Source organism: Myotis davidii, unplaced genomic scaffold (assembly GCF_000327345.1).
Source record: "Myotis davidii unplaced genomic scaffold, ASM32734v1 scaffold168, whole genome shotgun sequence".
NCBI classification, from domain to species: domain Eukaryota; kingdom Metazoa; phylum Chordata; class Mammalia; order Chiroptera; family Vespertilionidae; genus Myotis; species Myotis davidii.
The window spans coordinates 1,890,399-1,911,073 of NW_006383016.1; the positions used below are offsets into that span (position 1 = coordinate 1,890,399).

General features: G+C 46.6%; 1 protein-coding gene across 7 annotated transcripts in view; it reads left to right on the forward strand.

Annotated features, from left to right (window-relative positions):
• JAZF1 (JAZF zinc finger 1) overlaps window positions 1-19,686 on the forward strand; it is a 186,828-nt gene extending 167,142 nt beyond the window's left edge. For all 7 annotated transcript variants that reach the window (XM_015558142.1, XM_015558140.1, XM_015558139.1 and 4 more), the window contains 2 exons: window positions 11,792-11,961; window positions 17,401-19,686. In XM_015558142.1, coding sequence (XP_015413628.1) covers window positions 11,792-11,961; window positions 17,401-17,577 — 347 coding nt within the window. In that variant the 3' untranslated portion in view covers window positions 17,578-19,686. The remainder of the gene's footprint in view (window positions 1-11,791; window positions 11,962-17,400) is intronic.
• The last annotated feature ends 989 nt before the right edge of the window (window positions 19,687-20,675 follow it).

The following is a 20,675-nucleotide window of genomic DNA, read 5'->3' on the forward strand; positions in this document are numbered from 1 at the left end:
GTGCCTGTAGCGAGTCGCCTCTAACAGGTGGCAAAGGGACAACCACATTATCTTCCCGTCCTTCTAATTTGAGGGCCCACCCCCCATACAGTCGGGCATCATATTAGACATATTTGTGGTTTGGGTTTTTAAATGTCTACTCTTTTTTTCATGTATTTTTTATTTTTAAGACATTTTTAATTAATATATTTTTATTGACTTCAGAGAGGAAGGGAGAGGGAGAGAGAGAAACATCAATGATGAGGGAGAATCACCGATCAGCTGCCTCCTGCACACTCCCCACTTGGGATTGAGCCCCCAACCTGGGCATGTGCCCTTGCCCGGAATCGAACCTGGGACCCTTCAGTCTGCAGGCTGATGCTCTAACCACTGAGCAAACCCAGCTAGGACTAAACATCCACTTTTTAGAAAAAATGTCATCACATAAAACATTTCTCATGGATGCCAAACCTTGACAATGATGCCTCCAAAGTAGTTTGAAACGGCCACTTACAAATGCAAGCTGTGCAGGTTGCTTGGACTTCGTTGACATGGCCCATTCCGGAGGCTTTCTGTGTCCCCTGATGGCTTGCTGAGTATCTGTTCATTTATCCTCATTTAGGAGCTGGAAAATGCTTCCTTCACCGTCCGGACACGTGGATTGGCCCATTATGAAAACTGCGGATGACATATGACTTAACGGCACTTGCAAAGGGTCGCTGTTTGTCTTTGGATTAAAAGGAATGTTCTCCTTACAAAGCAAAACAAAAGCAAGGGGAAAACTAGTGAGGAGAAGCAGGCTGATAAACGGAGGTTGGCTAAGGGCTGTCTTAGTCGCATTACTAACACCACGCCCTTCGCCTGCAGGACTAACTGTTTCTTCAAGGTCGACCTTTACACTTCTGGGCCAGGATGGATGTGAGAAATGGACCATTTGGATTTAATGTTGGCCACAGATCAAACTTGAAACCACAGCGGAGGAGGAGGCTGGGGCAGGAAAGTTATCCAGTGATGTGGTAACTTAGGATTGAAACTTCTCACCTTCGTTTTTCCCTCCTATCTTGACATAGAGGGACAGTTGAAGAGATGTGATTAAACCTCTTATTCCTTGTATATTCATGAAGCTGGGCTTGTGAGTACAGATCATAGCTGGGGATAGGTAGACGTAGTCCGCCGGCGTAGGAAAAACCTGCAGTGTTTCAAACAAGTGCGCTTTCACCGCACATTCTGAAAAGCACACCGGCCTCTTGTTTGGATGGACTCGACCTTGGGGGACCGGGTGTGACCCTGAGCCACTCTTTCATGTGCCACATGTGTGAAATGCGGGGTGGTCCCTGTCACCTGGCTGGCAAAGGCCCGGCTTCCCATGTACCTGCCCAGGAAGCCCTTGACTGGACATTGGCAGGGGAGGGGCATCCAGGACTGGGGTGCCCGACTTCCACCCCTGCCTGGACCTTCGCTGAGTGACCAGGGAAGGTCACCTCCCCAGGCCTCGGTCTCTCCCTCTGTGAGACGGAAGGTGGGCACGCAAGACTGAGTTCTTCCCAGTCGGAACTTCTATCATTTTATGACCCAGTGATGACCCCGCAGCAAGGCCGATGAGCTCGGGCGTTTATCACTCAGTCCGAATGTATGGCTTCAGGCACTCGGGACTTATGGGTGTTTGAGAAAAGCATAAAACAGAGTCCAGGCGCTCTTGGAACTGGGAATAGCCCTGAAGGCATCCTGAGGGCAGGTGGAGGGCAGAGCAAAGGCGGAAGAGGGACCCAAGAGGGACACAGTAGTGAAAACCTCCTGGGAGGGCCCAGCAGAAAGGAGCTCATGGCAGGTCATACATTCGGACTGATTTAAAAACGCCCTAGCTCAGCCCGCCAGCGTGGCTCAGGGGTTGAGTGTCGACCTATGAACCAGGAGGTCATGATTCCATTCCCGGTCAGGGCACATGCCTGGGTTGTGGGCTCGATCTCCAGTGGGGGGCGTGCAGAAGGCAGCCGATCAATGATTCTCTCTCATGGATGTTTCTCTCTCTCTCCCTCTCTCCCTTCCTTCCTGAAATCAATTATAATTTTTTGTAAATGCCCAGGTTTGACTTTGCTGTGGTGTCATCGCTGGGTCATAAGTAACAGAAGTGCAAGGCTGGAAAGAACCTGTCTTCTGTGTCCACCTCCCTCCCACAGAGGATGAGACCGAGGCCTGGGAGCTCATGGTGGGGGAGGGCGTGATAAAGGAGGTTAGAGAGCTGGGGCCAGTTAGGAGGGTCTCAGAACATGAGCACAGAAATCCAAAATAAATTCTTCCTTGACTTGGCTCAGAGAGTCAGATCTTGATAGAAATACCATTTCCTAACTCTCAAAGGAAAGAAAATGGTGCCCAGGCGGTGATTTTTGTTGTTGTTTATGGACAAAGCCTACTTCCTTCCCACGTCTTTCTGGCCTGTCCTCTCCCGGATAAGATTCTGGAGAACAGGCCAGAGCAGCCCCTCAGGTCTCCCCTGGGAGAGCTGATCATCTTTCTTGGGAACATGGGGGAGGAAAGACGGGGAGAGGGGAGAAGCCGAGCTAACGCTGTGACGCTGGCACCTCCGGGTTGGTGCCATCAAGACACAGCTATCTAAAGCCTCCAAAACCTCTGGTGATCCTCATTCATTATAATAAACACCCCATCCAGACTGGCCACGGGCAGTTCACGTAGGACAGACTTTAAGCGCCTGATGATATGGGAGCCCAACCCTTAGAGAGATCACCGTCCATTTCCTCATGAGGGTTTGGGCTGAGTGACGGTCTTCGGTTATTTCCGTTGCAGCGCGTCTGCGGACTGATAGCCCATGACTGTAATTATCTTCAGCCTTCAGTAGATGTCCAGCAATAAACCCTTCGTCTTGTTCCTGTGCCCTGGGAATACCTCTTGTTGACCGTCATGTGGCATTTATAGGGCATCGTTCTGTGAGGCATGATGTATTGTAAACACACGAGAAGAGATGGCCCATAAATGCAGGATTTCCAGCTAACAATGCATGTCCCTCAGAGAGACCCTGAAGTTAACTGAAGAGCGGACGGGGGTGAGGGAGAGGGAAGCACCCACCTACGTCTGTTCTGAGCAAGGAAGACGGACGTCCCACTGGCGGTGCGTGTGACCGCCCGCCCAGGGTCTGCCCCGACTCTGCTGTCTGCCAGGCAAAGTCTCTTCTCTGTGCGGGCCGGTCCTGGCGGCTTCAGGTAGAAATGTCACAGTTTTCAGGTGGATAACCAGGGCTTGAGGAGGTGAGTCTCCTAAGACCCCACAAACAGGACGTGAGTTTGGGCAATCTGACTCCAGGGGCCCGCCTCCTGTCACGGGGCAACCTCTCATGGCCAGGGTTGATGCTTGCAAGTCGTGGCAATAGGGAACACTCAACCCTCTTTTGAAATCACCTGTGCCCATCTCAGAGAAGAATGCAGTCTTCCGGGGAAGGGCCACCGTGTCTTTGTCACAGAACAGGTGCCAGGATGGGCCGGGACGAGGAGGTGAGGGAGCGGGACCAGGCCAGAGCAGCCTCCGCATTTCTCTGGGTGCTTCCAGAGACATCCCAGTGAGGGTGGCCAACAACAGCACGTGGGTGGATGAGTCTGGAGGAGCTGGAGGGAAGCACAGGCGGGCCAGGCGAGCCGACAGGCAGGTGGGGTGCCAAGCCAGCTAGCACAGAGCATGGGAGCTGCACGGGGACAGGCACTGTGGGCAGGAACCAGCCACGCCGACCTGACTGCTCTGAGCAGGGGAAACTGGGCATCTCTGTTGACCTTCGTTGCTCCTGGGGTTTGTCACTGACCCAGGGCCTTAAAGAGGTCACTGAGGCCAGGCCAGCACTCTGTCCGTGGGTGCACTCTGGAAATATCGCACATTAATTTCACAGTCAGGCGGGGGACGCACACCGGATCCAGCCCTCCATGCTGCACAGAAAAGCGGCACTTGTTTCAGAAAAGACGGCCTCTGCCCCCAGTGTTGCCTGAGTTCACATTATCAAAGGCAGGGCGCGCCCCCAGTGGAGGGGTTGGCGATGTGACCATGAAGTGTGGGGGCGCCCACATGCCCACTGCCCACCGCGAGGGCAGGAGGCCACGTGCCTCCCATCCCCGGGTCTCGGCGCTGTGAATGAATCAATGGAAGTAAGAGAAGTGATACACCCTTCTCTTTTCCCCACAGGACTAGAAACCCGTATCCTAATCCATTGTATTGAAAATGTACGCTAATTTTGGACAGTTTCGTGAGTGCATTTTAGGAAGGTGACTAACTGGGCAATTTCTGGAGAGGTTTTGTAGATCCCTGGTCATTTCCTTCAAGTCTAGACCTTTTTAAGTTACTGATTAAAATAATACCAAGCAGAGCCAATCTGGTACATAGGGTGTGCCAGGAATTAAACGCTTTTATGTATCAGATCATGCCGTCTTCACAGCAGCCCTGTGAGGTCAGCTCTGGTGTGACTTGCCCTTTGCAGGTACAACATGGGGTATAAAGAGGTAAAATCACTGGCCTGAGGCACCAGGTGTAAGAGCACAGCAGAGTCCTAATCCAGGCAGCCTGCTCCCAGCCCTGCGTTACCCGCCTGGGCTCGGCCTGGACAGGGTTGGTGTGGGGTGTATATTTATGCTGACCGGGTTCCCATGGAGGATGAAGCTGTTGTGTGGTACACATCGCAGATTGGGACCCCTTATGTTGGCATCGTATTAAGTTAGTATAACTCCTAAGTACACAGTATGTAGATTACACACAGATGCCGGTAATTATTGCAGTATTATGACTATATTCCCTACGCTGTACTTTATATCCACATAACTGTTTTGTAACTGTTGGTTTGTACTTCTTAATCCTTCACCTTTTTACCCATCTCCCCCAAACCTTATCCCATCTGCCCTCCATCAGTACGTTCTGGGTAGCTATGAGTTTGTTTCTGTTTTGTTTTTTAGATTCCACATATAAGTGAAATCATATAGTACTTGTCTTTGTCTGATTTATTTCATTCAGCATCATACTCTCTGGATCCACCTATGTTGTCACAAATCCAAAAGAATGAACTCTTGCCAACAGGCTCACTCTGTCATCTTGTTCTGAGTGTCCTGACCAAGAGTCAATTGGTCAGTCATCCCGAGCCCCGCCTTCCCGAGACCACAATCACCTCATTTCTTTTAGGTCTCACCAGATTCTTGTAACCCCAGGAAGGTCAAAGCTAAGAACAGAAATAATGAAAAAAATAATTCAAAGCTATAGGACCAACTTGTGCAATAGTTTGTAATTATCTGTCTGGTCTTTTTTAAATATTTTTATTGATTTCAGAAAGAGGAAGGGAGAAGATACAGAAACATCAATGATGAGAAAGAATCATTGATCAGCTGCCTCCTGCACGCCCCCTACTGGGGATTGAGCCCACGACCTGGGCATGTGCTAGGGTCCCAGGTTCGACTGGAATCGAACCTGAGACCCTTCAGTTCACAGGCCGACACTCTATCCATGGAGCCAAACCAGCTAGGGCTTGTTTTGTGTTTGTTTGATTTTAATAATTTTTTTAATTTATTGATTTGAAAGAGAGCGAAACATTGATTTGTTGTTCCACTTACTTACGGATTCATTGGCTGATTCTTGAATGCACCCTGAACGGGGATGGAACATGCAGCCTTGGAGAATCAGACAGATGCTCTAACCAACTGAGCTGTCCCCCAGGGCTGTTTTTCTGTTCTAAGATATTTTTTAAAGCTTAACTACCTAAATGGTAACGTTGACATAATTTTGTTGAAATCTGTATAAGAGCATTTTATTTTATTATGCCAGTCAGAGAAAGACAAATACCATTATCGTCTCACTTATATGTGGAATCTAATGAACAAACAAAATAGAAACAGACTCATAGATACGGAGAACAGACTAACAGCTGTTACAGGGAGGGATTGGGGGGCTGGTGAAAAAGGTGAAGGGATAAGCAAAACAAAACACACTAAAAACTCATAGACACAGGCAACAGTATCGTCATTACCAGAGGGAAAGGGGGTGGGGAGGTAGAAGATTGTACACCTGAAACCGATAATAAAAAATTATATTATTAACCAACTAGGGGCCAGTGCACGAATTCATGCACCTTGAAAGGAACTGTGGGCTGCGAGGATGCAGTGGGCACAGGGGCGGGTCTCAGCCCATTCTCTGTGCTCCCGCCCGGCCCCTCCCACTGTGGCCCCCGGTCCCCTGTCTGCCAGCAGTCCTGCTCCTGCTGCAGGCGCGGAACAATTTAGGCTGGCGCCAGCAGTGGGTGCAAACGGGTCAGCAGCAGGTGTGAGCGCTGGGCGGGACTGCAGCACACAGGAGCAAAGAATTTTCAGTAACTACCAGATGCTAGCCCCAGTGACAGGGACCCGTGCCCCACCTTGGTCTGGTGCCCCTGCTCACCTGCTCCACCATCCTGCCAAGGCCGACACCTGCCATGTTGCGTACTCTGTCACCTGCTGCTGACACCTGCTGTTCCGCGTGCGCCCCCTGATGGTCAGTGCACATCATAGCGACTGGTTGTTTGGTTGTTCTGCCGTTCAGTCTATTTGCATATTAGCCTTTTATTATATAGGATGTCATCCCAACAAATGCAATAAAAAATTTGAAACTACCTTTTTATTTAATAATATTAAATAATAAATATTAAATATTCTGAATATTTAGAAATGTTTGTTAAATAGATTTATAAGTGTGAAATTTTAGCACTAAACCAAGTATAAGTAGTTAAGTTTTCTTATCAAAAAACAAAGTCCTCCAGATATTAAAGATCCAAGCAACTGTGACTGGAATGAGGTCGTGAGAAAACGGGCTGCTCTGCACTGTGGGAAGCCACTGTGGGTGGAAGCAAGTGAGATAATCTAGTGTTCTTTTCTTAAGACTGGGGGAGGCTGTGTACTTTTGCATCCCATCCCCCACTAAAGTCTGTGAAGGGTATTCTCTCATTCATTCATTCAACAAACATATGTCCATTGGCACCTTGAATGCATGCACACCCTAGGCACTATGGGATACTAAGAGCTAATAATTCATTAGAGTGTTTAGTCCTATGAGGGAGACGTCACTTCCTGCTTGGAGAACAAGGACCCATTCCATAGCCAAGGAGGGGGTGGGGGAAATGACATTCCAGGAGTGAGCTAAGGCCAGGAGCAAGGAGGCCAGGAATTTAAGACTTGGCTCATGGTTCCTGGAGCCGTTAGTGTGTCTTTGCTCATAATTGTCTATTGCCAATTCATTTAGACTATTGTTGCTCCAGCTCCTATAAAGTGGGTCAGTACCAATTAAAGCTAATTTATAGTGATAAATCTATAAGGCAGAAAGGCAACTCTTTGCTAATGTATTTGCCAGAATTTGACACCCCAGGAGAGTTTTAATTTGCTGTCACTGCAGTTATCACTTTTTCATGAATATTAATGACCTGTGTTATAAGACAAATGTGGCGTGTTGGGTTTCTGGAAAAGGTTGACTTATTTTTATCTGTATGTCACTATGTTTATGAATACCGAGTGAGAATAGTGTAGGTGCTAAAATGGATTGCAGCCAAATGCAGAGGCTAAAGGGTGAGCAAAGGGCAAGGTGGGCAGAGCTTAGAGGCGTGGGGACAAGATTGGAAATGGCTCTGACAGGTGAGAGTGAGCTCGGCAGAAGCACCGGAAGGCTCCTGGGCACTAGGCCAGGTGGGTGAGTGTGTGGACAGGCGCTCCGCACCGCCTTGCAGTTTCATGTGATCCGTGAAACCTTTTCATGTGATTCATGAAACCAGCTCTGGTGTTGACTTCTTTTGTTGACAACCAGTAGGCATTTTTGAGCAATATATTTGTCTTATCGTGAAGTCCTAGCTAAGTTTTCTCATTTCCCAAATTGAAATGCTGAAATGAGCTCCTGGGGCCCCCAAAGTGCCTCTCAGCCACTGTTTTCTGCCCAGTTCAGGCCCCACTGTGGGGACAGTGCAACTGTGGAGTGTGAAAATGGAAAATTCAATCCAAGGAAGTTAGTGGCCACCAATATTTACATGTGACAGTGAAGCTACATTTTCCTGTAGAAACTCTAACACTGGTGAATGTCATTTTAAAGTTGGTTAATAATGTCTAAGAGTCTGCAAATTAACAACTCAGGTAACTCTTCTTTGAAAGACTGGACCTCCACGTGTTCGGACACCGCCCCCACGTGCGGCTGTGGGTAGCTCTACCCGATGTGTCCATTTCCCTCCCTCCCCAGTGATTTAGACTGCGTTGCATCTTTATCTCCCTTGTACTGGCCATGGTCAATTGTAAAAGAAATCAAAGGGCACAAACTTTGGAATCAAAGACCCAAGTACCAGTCCAGTCTGCCTATTTCTAGCCAGTGACCTTGGCAACCCCTCACCTCCTGAACCCCAGCTTTGGCCTTTGTTAAACTGGGTCCTCTCCAAGCACCAGGGTCATAGGAGCCCCCACCCCCACTGCCCGAACCTAAATGGCAGCGACATCTCCCAACTCCTCCTGCTCCCAGAACTGCATGTGTAAAACAAAACTTGCTCATTCTTGGGCAACTACAATTTCCCACTGAAAAAATAAATCCAAGTAAATGCAGGTAGGTTCAGGTAGGCAGGTAAATGCCAGAATTTAAGGAACAAATGACTCAAAGCAAAAGGAGGGCAAATCTAAAAACCAGGCATTTGGGCTATCATGCCACCTATGAATTCCTGAAATCCTATTCTGCCCGCTGGCGCACTAAAAATCCCAGGATTTATGGGACGAAGGTTGGGGCAAAGCCTCGGAGCCATGGAATTTTGTAACTGAGCCTCAGCAAAAACAAGAACCATCCTACCAGGATGACTGCTTGGCTCACTCACAGGGTGTTCCCCGGCATCCCAGCAGCCCATTTGTGTCCTCTGACCTTGGGCCCCTTTTGAGATGTGGGTCAGTTGTCTTCTAATTGAGAACGGGTTCATCAGAATGAGAAACCTGAGCCAGTCCTTCAGTCTTCGTTTTAAACACAAGGGATGTCTTCACTTTGGTCCCTGCTCTGTCAGCTTCCCCAGGTGGCTCAACTCAGAGGGGAGGTGACACTAACCCGGCGCCGTTGTTCTAACGAAGCTGTTTCCATAGGATCTTTGTTTTTCTTATTTTAGGCCTGTGGATTCTCTTTAGTTGTGAGAAAGCTTTCCTCTGGACCCTTTGAATATTAAAGTGTGGGGAGGGGTGTTGGCAGAGAGCAGGTTTTCCTGTTTTTGTGGAAACCCAGTCCCACCCAGGTGGCACTCACCAGAATTCAGGGCTGACTTACAGAAAGGGGGCGGGTGGAGGAGGAGAAAGGGTTGATGAAGATGAATGGGTATGTGCCAAAGTGACCTTTCCTGCTTAGAATCCTGAGCCAAGTAGCCTGAAGGAAGGACGCCCCAAACACACGGCTGTCACCGTGACCGTGGGCTGACTTCTGAGATGTTAAAATGTGTGGGGTTCAGTGGCCCTTTAAGCTCCTCCTAGTTCCAAAATTCTGACTCCAGACCCAGCTCCCTAACAGAGCTTGCTAGGGGGGTGGCCTCGGGGATGCCTGCCAGCCAGTCCCCAGACACAGCTCTGGGCCCCAGTTGGGTAGTAGATGCTTCCTGTGACTCTCACGCTCCAAATCGTCCCAACCCAACTCCCTGCCCCAATTACTTACATCGACAGACAGGGTGCTGGGGTTTGGGTTCCCTCTTCCCACAGAGGAAACACTTTTTATCATCTTTGCTTGCAAAGTTTTGCAGAAATGATTGTGGATGCCACGTGGCTTGCAGGTGACTGTACCCAAAGCACCAACCCCTCAGACCTGGCCCCTTGGATCCGGTAGAGTTTTGAGGTTCTCTCTTCTGCTGGGCTTCATTAAGCCCTCCGCGGTCGGAGGCTTTCTCGCCATCGTAAATGTTGCGTGGTTCTTGTTCAGGTTAACAAATGAGCCCAATGAGATGGATAAATGAGTCACTCTGACCTCCCGAAGCCCTGCCGGAGGAGCTTTGCGAAATAGCGAGTCTGGTTCTCTAACAAGCAATTTAAAGGGCGCCAGCATGTGGCATTTGTTTGAGTGAAACGTCCTAAACAAGGCCCTGTTTAAAAGCATGTTTCGAGATTTGCCCAAACTCATGTGGCGCGGACCCTGTGCTGTCTCCTGTGAGTGTGTCCAAAGCGATCTCATTCCTGGGGGCCACAGCCAAGTACAGCAGGGCTCACCAAAACCCAGTTAACTCCAGGGCCTCACTTTTGCCAAACTTCTTTCTGCACCATCCGTGAGTTTCAAAACAGACAACTTTGAATTCCATCTGAGTGGTAGATGGTGAAGAACCAGCAACGAGGTTGGGACCCCGTCAGAGAGCTGCTGGCACTGGGGGCCAGGAAGTGGTGTGGGGAAAAGCGACCACCCTTAATGGCTCATTGAGAATGCATAAGCTCTTGAGCCTCGCAGGGCTCAGTTTTCTCAAACGTATGAAAGTGACAGGCATCCCCACCTCACAGGGTCACTGAGGATTAAATGAGATAAGGCGTCTAACGCATGAAACATGAGAGGCACTCAGTCAACCCGAGGTCCCTTCCTTCCTCCCCGGCTCCTTCTTTTAAGTGTTAGCCTCAGATGCTGGCGTCCTTGTTCCTGGCTCAACGGGCTCTTCAAACAATCCTATTAATGCCTATTAAAATGAAACCCAATAAAAGTGCCAATATCTGGTGTTGAAATAATTGATGTAGCAGAGAGCCCATGGAGCACCCAGGCAGGCCCCTGGTGCAATTTAGCCTCACACCTGGGGGATGAATTTCACAACTGTAATTGCTACCATATAAGTCTTATTAATGTTGTGTTATAATTCCTATTTATTCCACCGGGCTTGTAAATGCATTAGGACTTGTCAACATATTATTTTACACTGTTTATGATCTGTAGAATTATGTCCTTCGGGGTTGTATTGTGCAAAAGCTCAAAATAAATGGCTCTGGGCCTCATTTAAAAAGAGCAAAAGGGGGCTGCTGGTGAAGTGGCTCCCATCCCTGCCGCCCGGAGGAGTCAGTGAAGTAGATTTTAACTTCAGCCACCAGCAGAGCTGCTCACCTCAGCAATACGGAGAATCCCGGCTCCCGCCTGAGCCATCTGACTGGGGTGGGCCCCCTCCCTGCCTCCCAGGGAATGTGGGGTAGCTCCCTGGCATCAGGGGTGGTCTTCCCTGGGCTGGAGCTGTACTCTGACCCTGACAGTTTCCCCAGAGCTCCAGGCATTTCTGTCCCCTAGCTCTGGATAAACCCCCTTTAATTCCAAATTTCCTCATGGTCTTTCCAGCATAACCTATATATAAAAAAAAAATCTGAAATTCATCCCCACTAAAGGCAAATACCTAGTAAGTGTAAAATGTAACCCCTCCCACAGATTCCTGCATTGACTAGGCCAACAAAGCATTAAATTAAGGGGGCAATGTCAGGTGCAGCTTGTGTTTGTGTGTGTTGGGGTGGGAGTTGTTTGTTGTCATTGATCACTGGTTTTGGCTTCCGGGCTTCCCAGCACCTTTGCAATCACAGCCTGGGCGGCCACAGAACCGAGTTCAGGCTCCTGCTGAGCCAATGCCTGGACATGGGTTGGTGGGAATCCTTAACCTGGTCTCTTAGATGGGAATGCAGAGACCTTGCCACCAGGCCTGTCCCAGGACCAGATAATGTTTGCTGGCTCTTGTGCCTGGAATGCCCTCTCTCAGGGCAGGAGCTGCCCATCCTGCCCCTGGGTCCCTGGCTCCTCCTGTCCTCTGGGGCCAGAGTGCACCTGCGGGGAGGTGACTGCTCCTAACAGGCCTTGCTCTGTGGCCCTGCAGGCAGTGAGTACGACGAGGAGGAGGTGGACTACGAGGAGTCGGACAGCGATGAGTCCTGGACCACAGAGAGCGCCATCAGCTCCGAGGCCATCCTCAGCTCCATGTGCATGAACGGAGGGGAGGAGAAGCCTTTTGCCTGCCCAGTTCCTGGATGTAAAAAGAGATACAAGGTAAAGGTCCCACCTCACTTGGCTTGACAATACAGGAGAGGGCAAGTCCCATGTCAGACAGCAGCCCCTTCTTCCTGGTGAAGAGAGCAGTCCTGAGAGCGTCCTTCTCCTGTGCCCACTGGGTGCCCGGTGCCCACAGGGACACATGCCTGCCCTCTAGATGTTAAGTGGGTTTTCCCCTCCACTGACATGTGGAGCTGAAGGCCAAGAGCTTTTCTTGGTAAGAGGACCATACCTTTGATATTCTTCAGATTCATGCCATATCAGTCAGAATAAAAAATGTGTCACCTATTTATTTGCCAAACACCTTCCACAGTGCTGGTCTGTCCAGGTGGCTCACAGAGACCACTTTGAAGTCACAAAGGCCTGGCTCACAGAGCCCTCTTGGGAAGTGTTGTCGGGTATTTAGCTTCCAGCTGAGAAAGCTCTTGCTCCCTGCCCCCCAGGGCCATGAAAGGAGATCAGGAGAAAAGGGGCCTTTGATATTTTTCTCACCAAACCACCCACTTCAGGTTCAGCATCCTCTCTTCTCTGTCGATGGCACAGGGCCATGTCTCTGAGGATCTGTCTCTGGTGTCATAGGATGCCTGGGCACTAAATTTTTTATTTAAAAACCCCAATGAGACAAAACGAGAAAAACACCCACAGCAAGCCAGTGTGGGTTGAGGACACTTTTTTTTTTAATGCAAACTTTGTTAGCAGCTCTTTAAAATCCAACTCTGGGATAGAAATAGAAGAATCAGAAACATATCTGGAGCATTTGATATGCTAATTTCCCAGAGCTCAGCAACTGACTTTTTTTAAAAAGCTTAAAAATTGTGTGCAGCATAAGCACTTACATTGCTCTTTCTTAAGTATGTGTCTCTGAACATTAAAAAATAATCTATTTCAGTACTTTTTATACCATCTACTGACAAAAGAATGAAACAAATGTATCGCAAGGTAAGTGGCCCAAGACTTCACCGGCTCTGTGGACTGTGAACACCTCCCTGTGGCAAGTTCAGATGCGCTGTGTTTAGACTAAAATGAAACTCCAGGACGGAGAGGAGTCGCACGGGGGTGCCCTGCTCAGGTCAGAACAGGTCTCAGAAGGTGGGAGTCGGGAGAGGACAGGATGCCAGACCCCAGGGACTGTTAGACAAGCTCTTTTCCCAGAGGCAGCTCTGCATTGCAGAAAGAGGTTTTGTTTTGTCCTCCCTTTTTTCATTTCCAAGTGGAGCGTTTGCCAAGGAACACTGTCCTTGTAGCGGCTGCTTTCCAGAGGCTCTTCTCACCTGCAGTGAACGCTACACCTTGTATTCTAGCTGGAGGATGAGGCATTCCCTTTCCCATCTCCAGCTTCATTCCTTTTTTATACCCTTCCCCCTGGGCATTTCTGTCACTATCCTTCCACTTTTATTTTTCTTGGGTTTCTAGCTACTTCCTCTAGTAGTTGTCCAGGTCTGGGCATAGGGCTTTTGGGGGTGCTTTTTCTCCATGTAAGGCCAAACGAAAATTGAGGGACCCCTTGGGCTGTTTCAGCATCCCTGACAGATGACAGGGGTGGTGGCAATTCATGGTCCTGAGTTCCACAAGGGAAGTACGAGTTTCCTTTACTGACCAGAATGTCTAGTAAGATAGAGGGGACAAGAACAAACATGTAACTCCTCCTAACCAAGTGCTAGAGACGCGTGTCATCTCCCCTGAAGCTCCGGCCGCCTCTTTCTGCTGGGCAGTGACTGGCCGCGGGCAGTGGAGCTCCTGATTACCGCATGATGGCTGGACTGGGTGCTGCGTGCTGTGGCGTTGGGCAGAATTCCGAAGTGCCGCCACCTTGTTTCCAAGCCTAACATCACATCTGTCCGCTATCGGCCCCATTGTCAGGGATTCTCTAACAGTTAGTGTCTTGGGCACTGACTCAGGATCAGCTTTCCTCACCTTTTCATGGGCATTTGCAGAACTGAAAGACGAGTATCTTCACTTCCCAGGCTTCATACTGAGTAGGACAAGAGAGAGGGACCTGCAGGACACTTAAGTCTCCGCAGTTTCCCACGTTAATTCCTTTGCCTGGGATGCCCTCTTCGCCGCATTTTTCAAGGTGCAAATGCCACCTCCGCCGGTTCCCAGGCCGACTCCCCACTCGTAGGCTAAAGCTGTCTTGACCTTTCCATATGCTGTTTACTTCTAATTCCAAACTCACCACCATGACCCCCAGCTTTTGCTTCTTCGTTTTTCTTCCTCATCAAATCCCCAAGCAACTTCAAGGGCTTGTAGAACATCAAGGGCTGCAGGAAATTCAAAGTGATGGTTTTTCTATCAAGGGCACGTGTCACATACCTTACTCAGCCTCAGACAGCAAGATCAAGTACAGTTAACACATTAAGCACCAAGCCTGTTTTGTCTTCCTTCTGTTTAGCCCGCAACATCTGATTTCACCGATATGCTGCCGGCATCAGTGACTGACCTGGCGCTTAACGTGTTAAGGACACGATGGCCAAGCTTGACTTTAGGTTTCATGATTTGAAGTGGAATTTTGAGAAAAGACTCTAAATTGTTGTCGGGCCCAGTTCCCTCATCCAGGCAGGTCGTTCCTGGCATGGAAATGAGCTGATGCCAACGTTACCCAGCCCACCACACAGCCCTATTCCCACTGGCCTGCCCCTTCCTCCCTTCTACGCTGGCCCTGTGGCAGACTGCTGAACTCCACAGGCAGCTCTCTCCAGACAGCATGTCCCAACCCTTCCCAACTCCCAAGACTTTCCAAAGCCTACCATCTGGTTGCACTAAGGAGTGAGCACCTGGCACTTTACGTAGGCGTGGAATTGTGGGGGGAAATGCCGACTGTGGAATCGGGCACCCTGGGTCCCACTGCAGTTCTGTCGTCCAGCAGCTTCGTGACTCCAGGGAGTTACCGAGTCTGGTACTGAATGAGGCAGCAAGCCACCAGCAGGCCACTTTCATGTCAGCTACCTTCCACACCATGTTGAAGCTAAATTCCCTTTCCTCTCTTCAGAGGTCAGAGGATTTTAAGCATTTCATTTTCCAGTTGCCTGTCATTATTTGTTAACTTTTAAAGACCAAACTCAACTTAAGATCTCTGCAATTAGAAACTTAAGTGAATCTTTTTAAGACTCTAAAGTCTTAGAAAGTGGGAGTTCCCATCTCTGTGTGTGAATAGAATGGGGAAATCTGGAGTCTGAGTACTAACATTTGTGGTAAGGGTGTACTTTAACACTTGTGAAAATTTTAAATGACAGCAACAGAGAAAAAGGTGGTAAGGTAGGTCTTAAGTTCTTGGGCCATGTGTTCCCAAAAGTGCAGCTCATCTTTCCAGATTAATAAGCCTGATGTATGGAATTGGCTGTTTTACTCACAGGCAGACATGCACCATCACGTACATATTCCATTTGGGAGCACAGAACCTGGGTTTGCCCTTCTGGTGAGCGCTGATCATCTGGCTTTGTATTGGACCTGCTTTGGTAATTTGATTTCAAAGCTTCCCTCACCTAATTACTGTAAACACTCAGGCCCGGATCCTGTTGGGCACTGCTATGCCTTTTTGCTTCCTGGCTCGATGTTTATTATTGGTCCTCTGTTCCCTGACGAGGTGCACGTGGTACTGCTGGGCACAGGGGTAGTTATATTTTTTAAAGATCCTTCTTGTAACAAGTTCCCTGGGAGAACAGAGACATGAAATGTTTTACTAAACCTCCATCCACAAAAAGTGACCCTAGTAGGCACTCAGTGATATCTTGTGCTAATAAATAGGCTATGAAGCAGGCATATGCAAGTTTCTGGCATTTGTGAGCCAGGAGACTGCCTAACATGTTACTATTACTTGGAAAGTTGATCTTTCTCTAATGGTCATAAAACTGTATTATTAACTCTTCCTCTTTCAAATAGCTTAAACCCATTACCTTCCATGGTTCTGGGTTGCCTGGCTCCGGCTGGGGAGTTCTCACCTGAGTCTCTCATGACTGCAAGATACTAGGCGGGGCTAGAGCTGGAAGTTGGTTTCCTTACGTGCCTGGAAGTCTGGAGGGATGGCTGGTACGGGTCTGATCTGCCATTGTCCCACTGCAGTGAGCTCTTACTCCCTTTAGAAGACTAGTGAGGTGCTTCCTCGCCCTGCACACAGGGATTGATGCAGGAGGGCCAAGGACTGAAGGCCAAGAGTAGGTAGGTGTTCAGGGCAAAGGGTCCTTGTGATCAACCTTCAGACTTAGAGCACTGCCACTTGTTTGCTATTTGGCACCGGTGGGCTCAACGAAGTCAAGCAGGATTCTCTAGCAAAAACTTTTAAAGGTACCAGTGAGCACTGTGAAACTCTAAGAAGGAAATGTAAGTAGTAATAACCACTGTTTAATGGCAACTCTCAATTCTTCCCAGAGGAATTGCACATTCCAACCAACTCATTCACTCTAATACCAGACTGTGCTAGATGCTCATGAAATAGCAGCGGACAGTCCGTCCCATTCTCTGGGAGCTCACCAAGGACCACTTGTGAAGGTAAAGAAGACGGTGCTGGAGTGCTTTAGCTGGGCACAGGACCGGGCTGAGTGGGACTAGATTCAGAAACAGCCCACTCCTCCGGTGATCTGTGCTCAACAACTTCGTCTCAGGTCCTCCCTCTTCCCTCTTAGGCCCTAATCTGGCAACAGCTGATGGGAATTTTCCAATACTTGTGCTCTAGTATCACCTCTGCCATTTATTCTTAAATCTTCCATCAGTGAGTCAGTGTCCTGAGCCCACTTACATCTAATGGGATGAGCAATAGTAGCTATTACATCTGTAGAGTGATTCTAGCCATGGAGTCTTACATAGGATAGGCTAACAAGCGAGCAAAACCAATTAGCAGAAAGCATTTAGGTGTTTTGGGTGCCACATAAGATCTGTAGGCCAGTCTGAAGTCTAGGGCTCTTCTGCGCTGAGACTTCCATAATCTGAAGATGTTCAAGTTCAAGTCTGGAATGCAGTACATACTAGTCTGCTCAGTATTACTTACTGTGAGCATGGAGTTCCCACCATGGCAGAGACACTGACTTCTCGCAGAGTAGAAAACGGACAGGAATTCCAGTAAGGGAGGGACCAGCACCCCAGCTGTCATTTTATACATGTCTGCAACTCTACTGCCCTGCCCTGTTTTCTACCTTTAGAGTTGTTTTTTTGGAGCAGCCTGAGGATATTTTTATATAATTGCCCATTGTTAACTTTCTTCAGAGTAGAAAAAAGATGCAGAGGGAACTGTGCTTCCATACAGCCTCTGAGTCTCAAATACATATTTTATATACAATGTGAAGTCCTTTCATTTTCAGAGTGAGGCGTGTCTGAATTACCTTGAGGTATCTGTGGGGGTGACCCCATGTGCACAGCTGCATCCGAGAGCACACTGACGTTTTCCCACTTGGACGGACATTATAGGACTCCATCTAATATGTGATGTTTCTGTCTTCTCCACAGAATGTGAATGGCATAAAGTACCATGCTAAGAATGGCCACAGAACACAGATTCGTGTCCGCAAACCATTCAAATGTCGTTGTGGTAAGAGTTACAAGACAGCTCAGGGCCTGCGGCACCACACAATCAATTTCCATCCCCCGGTGTCGGCTGAGATTATCAGGAAGATGCAGCAATAACATGCTGGTCATAACTGTGCCAAGGAATCCTCACCAGCAGTTGCTGATTTTGAAAACAGCCACCTTTTTTCAGGGGAAGCATTCAGCCACCCTTTAAAGAAGTAAATGCATGCTTTAAATTTTTTCTGTAATTTTGGAATGATGTATCTTTGTAGAGTTAATGATTTTGTACATTTGCACATGTAATCATCATATCCATTTTCATTACTTTGATATAAGGTGCTAAAAAAAAAAAAAAAGCTCTAGGTTCTCAGCACATTTCCCCCAAAACAAATATGGTTGAGGGCATGTTGCATATTGTTCAGTTGTATTGCAGTGATAGCAGTTGGGGGAGGAGGGGCTGGCACAGAGGTTTGCTTCCCCCCACCCCCAAGATTTGTAGTGTGACTGAGGTTTTTTCAACACATTAACTATCTTCAAAACCAAAATAATACCTTCATTATCAAACTGGTTATCATGCCTTACATAATGGAGTTAGTATTTGTGAGTAGAAAGACTTTAGGTAATTGAAATATAAATTAAGAAAGTATGTTTAACATATGCTAAAAATATTTTCATATTTAAATAACATACATAAAAGGTATGCTTTTCTGTGTTTATATTATCTTGCAAGTCCTTTTGCCCTTTAAAAAGCTGAAAATCTTGCCATCTGACTTACCAATTACTTGTGTTATAAATGGCGTTTTTGTACAATAGTCTGTTCAGTTCACTCATTAATTTAACACACTTATTGAGTGCAAGGTATTCCATTTATGTCTATTGATACTTGCAGAACAAAGTACCAATTTAGTGAAATATGTTTCCTTGAAATCTGTTAGGAAACATTTTGAAATACATACAAATTTTGTGTAAAATTTATTTCTATCTTCATCTTTAGGTGAAGTTTTAAAGCACTTTGTAGTTCTCTATTGCCAACAGATTTAATGTTTTATGTGTTGCCAATTCTTACAACCACTGCCCTAACAAACCTGTGGGTTACAAATAAGAAAATTCCAAGCATGGTTCAAAGGGGAACATTTTTGTTTAGGCTCCTACTGCCTCCTCTTCATGTTCGTTGTGTTTAGACTTTAAAGGCACTTTTCCTATCACATTGTAGATGTCTGTGTTCCACTGGAAACGTCTGTTTAGCTTTATAAAACAATTTGCCGAAATGAAATTGAGCCTTATTGAGAATTAAGTGCTTTCTTGCAGCAGGTGGTCAAAGAATGACTAATATATGACCCATTAGAATAACTCTACGTCTGGACCATTCCTGAAGTTTTTCTCACCAACAATACTGTCATGCCTTGAGTGTTCTTTTCTCCCAAGTGCTATTCCTTGAACATGAGTTTACCAGTTGCTTAATTATGCAATAAAAATTGCTTTGAGGTGGCCAACTGCTCACAAAACTGGTAAAACGCAAACTTGCATTGCTTATAAAATAATTTTCTTCCCATGTTTCTGTTAGCCAGATGAGTAAGCTTCTATATTCTTAAGTTGTGAATCCCTCATAATGAGGGATTTTTAAGTATTTATAAAGACACTGCCCTTTAAAAATTTCCTCAGATCTCTGAAGCATGGTCTTGGTCCTAATATACAGTGCTATTCTGTATGTTGAAAAGGGTAATCTAGACAGAAAAAAACATTAGTTGGTGCATAAGAAGGCCCTACTGGCTATTACACATTTACCTATAATTGACCAAAAATTTTTTAGGCCATCAGTTACTTAGCTTTTGCTCTTTCTAGTGCAAGAAATTGCAGGCTGGATCAGCAGTTCAACAGCTAAACAGTCATAAAATAGTCATTGTGCATGTTAACATTTCTTTCAACTATAAAACAAATTCCAACTTCTACTTGCTTATTCATTGTGACAGTATTACTAAAGGTAAGGATGGGAATATTTTGTTATACCGTGTATAGTGAATGTATTGTACTGTGTCTGTGAAAACTGTGCTTTAAATTATATTTTCATATGTTTTGTTGTTTGGGACAGAGCACATTAAGTTTGAAAGTGACAGAGGTTTTAGAACTGAAGACAACTTAATGAATCAAAATCCTGTCAAGAAAAGCTGCTTATAAATGTAGATGAAATTGCATTTTAAATAAACTGTCTCTGACCCAAAATAAACATGGCTCTTTATTTTCATTAGCATCCATCATGAAAAGCCAGTATCAAGTTTACCATGGAAACTACCCTACCTCCTCAGTGCCTTGTTCTACCTTAGGCTGCCTTTCCTTCCTCACCCATCCCCTAGAATTCAGCATGTAAAGTGTATTTAATTTTTTGCTTAATATTTGCCTAACAGCAGCACATCAAAATATGGGAGGCAAAAAGTGATGAAGAAAGAAAGAAATCCACAATTTTACTTTGACATGGCAACACCACTTTAGCAATGCAGCAGTTAGAGAATCAGTAAGGATTTAAACTCAACAGCATCAACAATTAACTGTTATAGTAACTATTGTTTTGACCTACTGATCCTTTATCCAACAACAGAATACACAATGTTCACTCAGAACATCCACCAAGAAAGACCATTCATTATAAGCCACAAAACACACTTTAATTCCTAAGAATATAAATGCTACAAAGCATGTTCTCAGACCACAGTGGAATTTAACCTATTCTGATGTTTTCCAGCTTGAGGCAAAAAGCTACTCAAGTCCAAGACTACTAAGATGAATAATCTTATTTCACTGGTGGTAGTATTATAATATTCAAAGACTTTTAGGTCATCATGGTCCATAATTACTAATGCAATAAAAATGCTCTTTCACTGAACATTTTCTCTGAAATATTCTGCTTATCATGTGACCTTGAGGAAGCTAAAATATGAAGTCCTAAACATCTGGTTTCCTTAGACGAAAAAGCCAAGGACTCCAACAATAGACAAATTCTGCTCCTAGAAATAGCCTACAGTCCTCCACTCTACCAACTGAGCTATTGAAACGCTCACAAATTCCTCGTAGAAACAAATACAGATGTAGGATGCAGTTCATATATAGCACCCCAAATGCAACCACGCTGACTGTTGACTTAACATCTTAAATAGTTTGAGTATTTTCAGCAGAATAAACAAACCAATACTTTAAATTCTTAATATTGATAGTATAAAAGA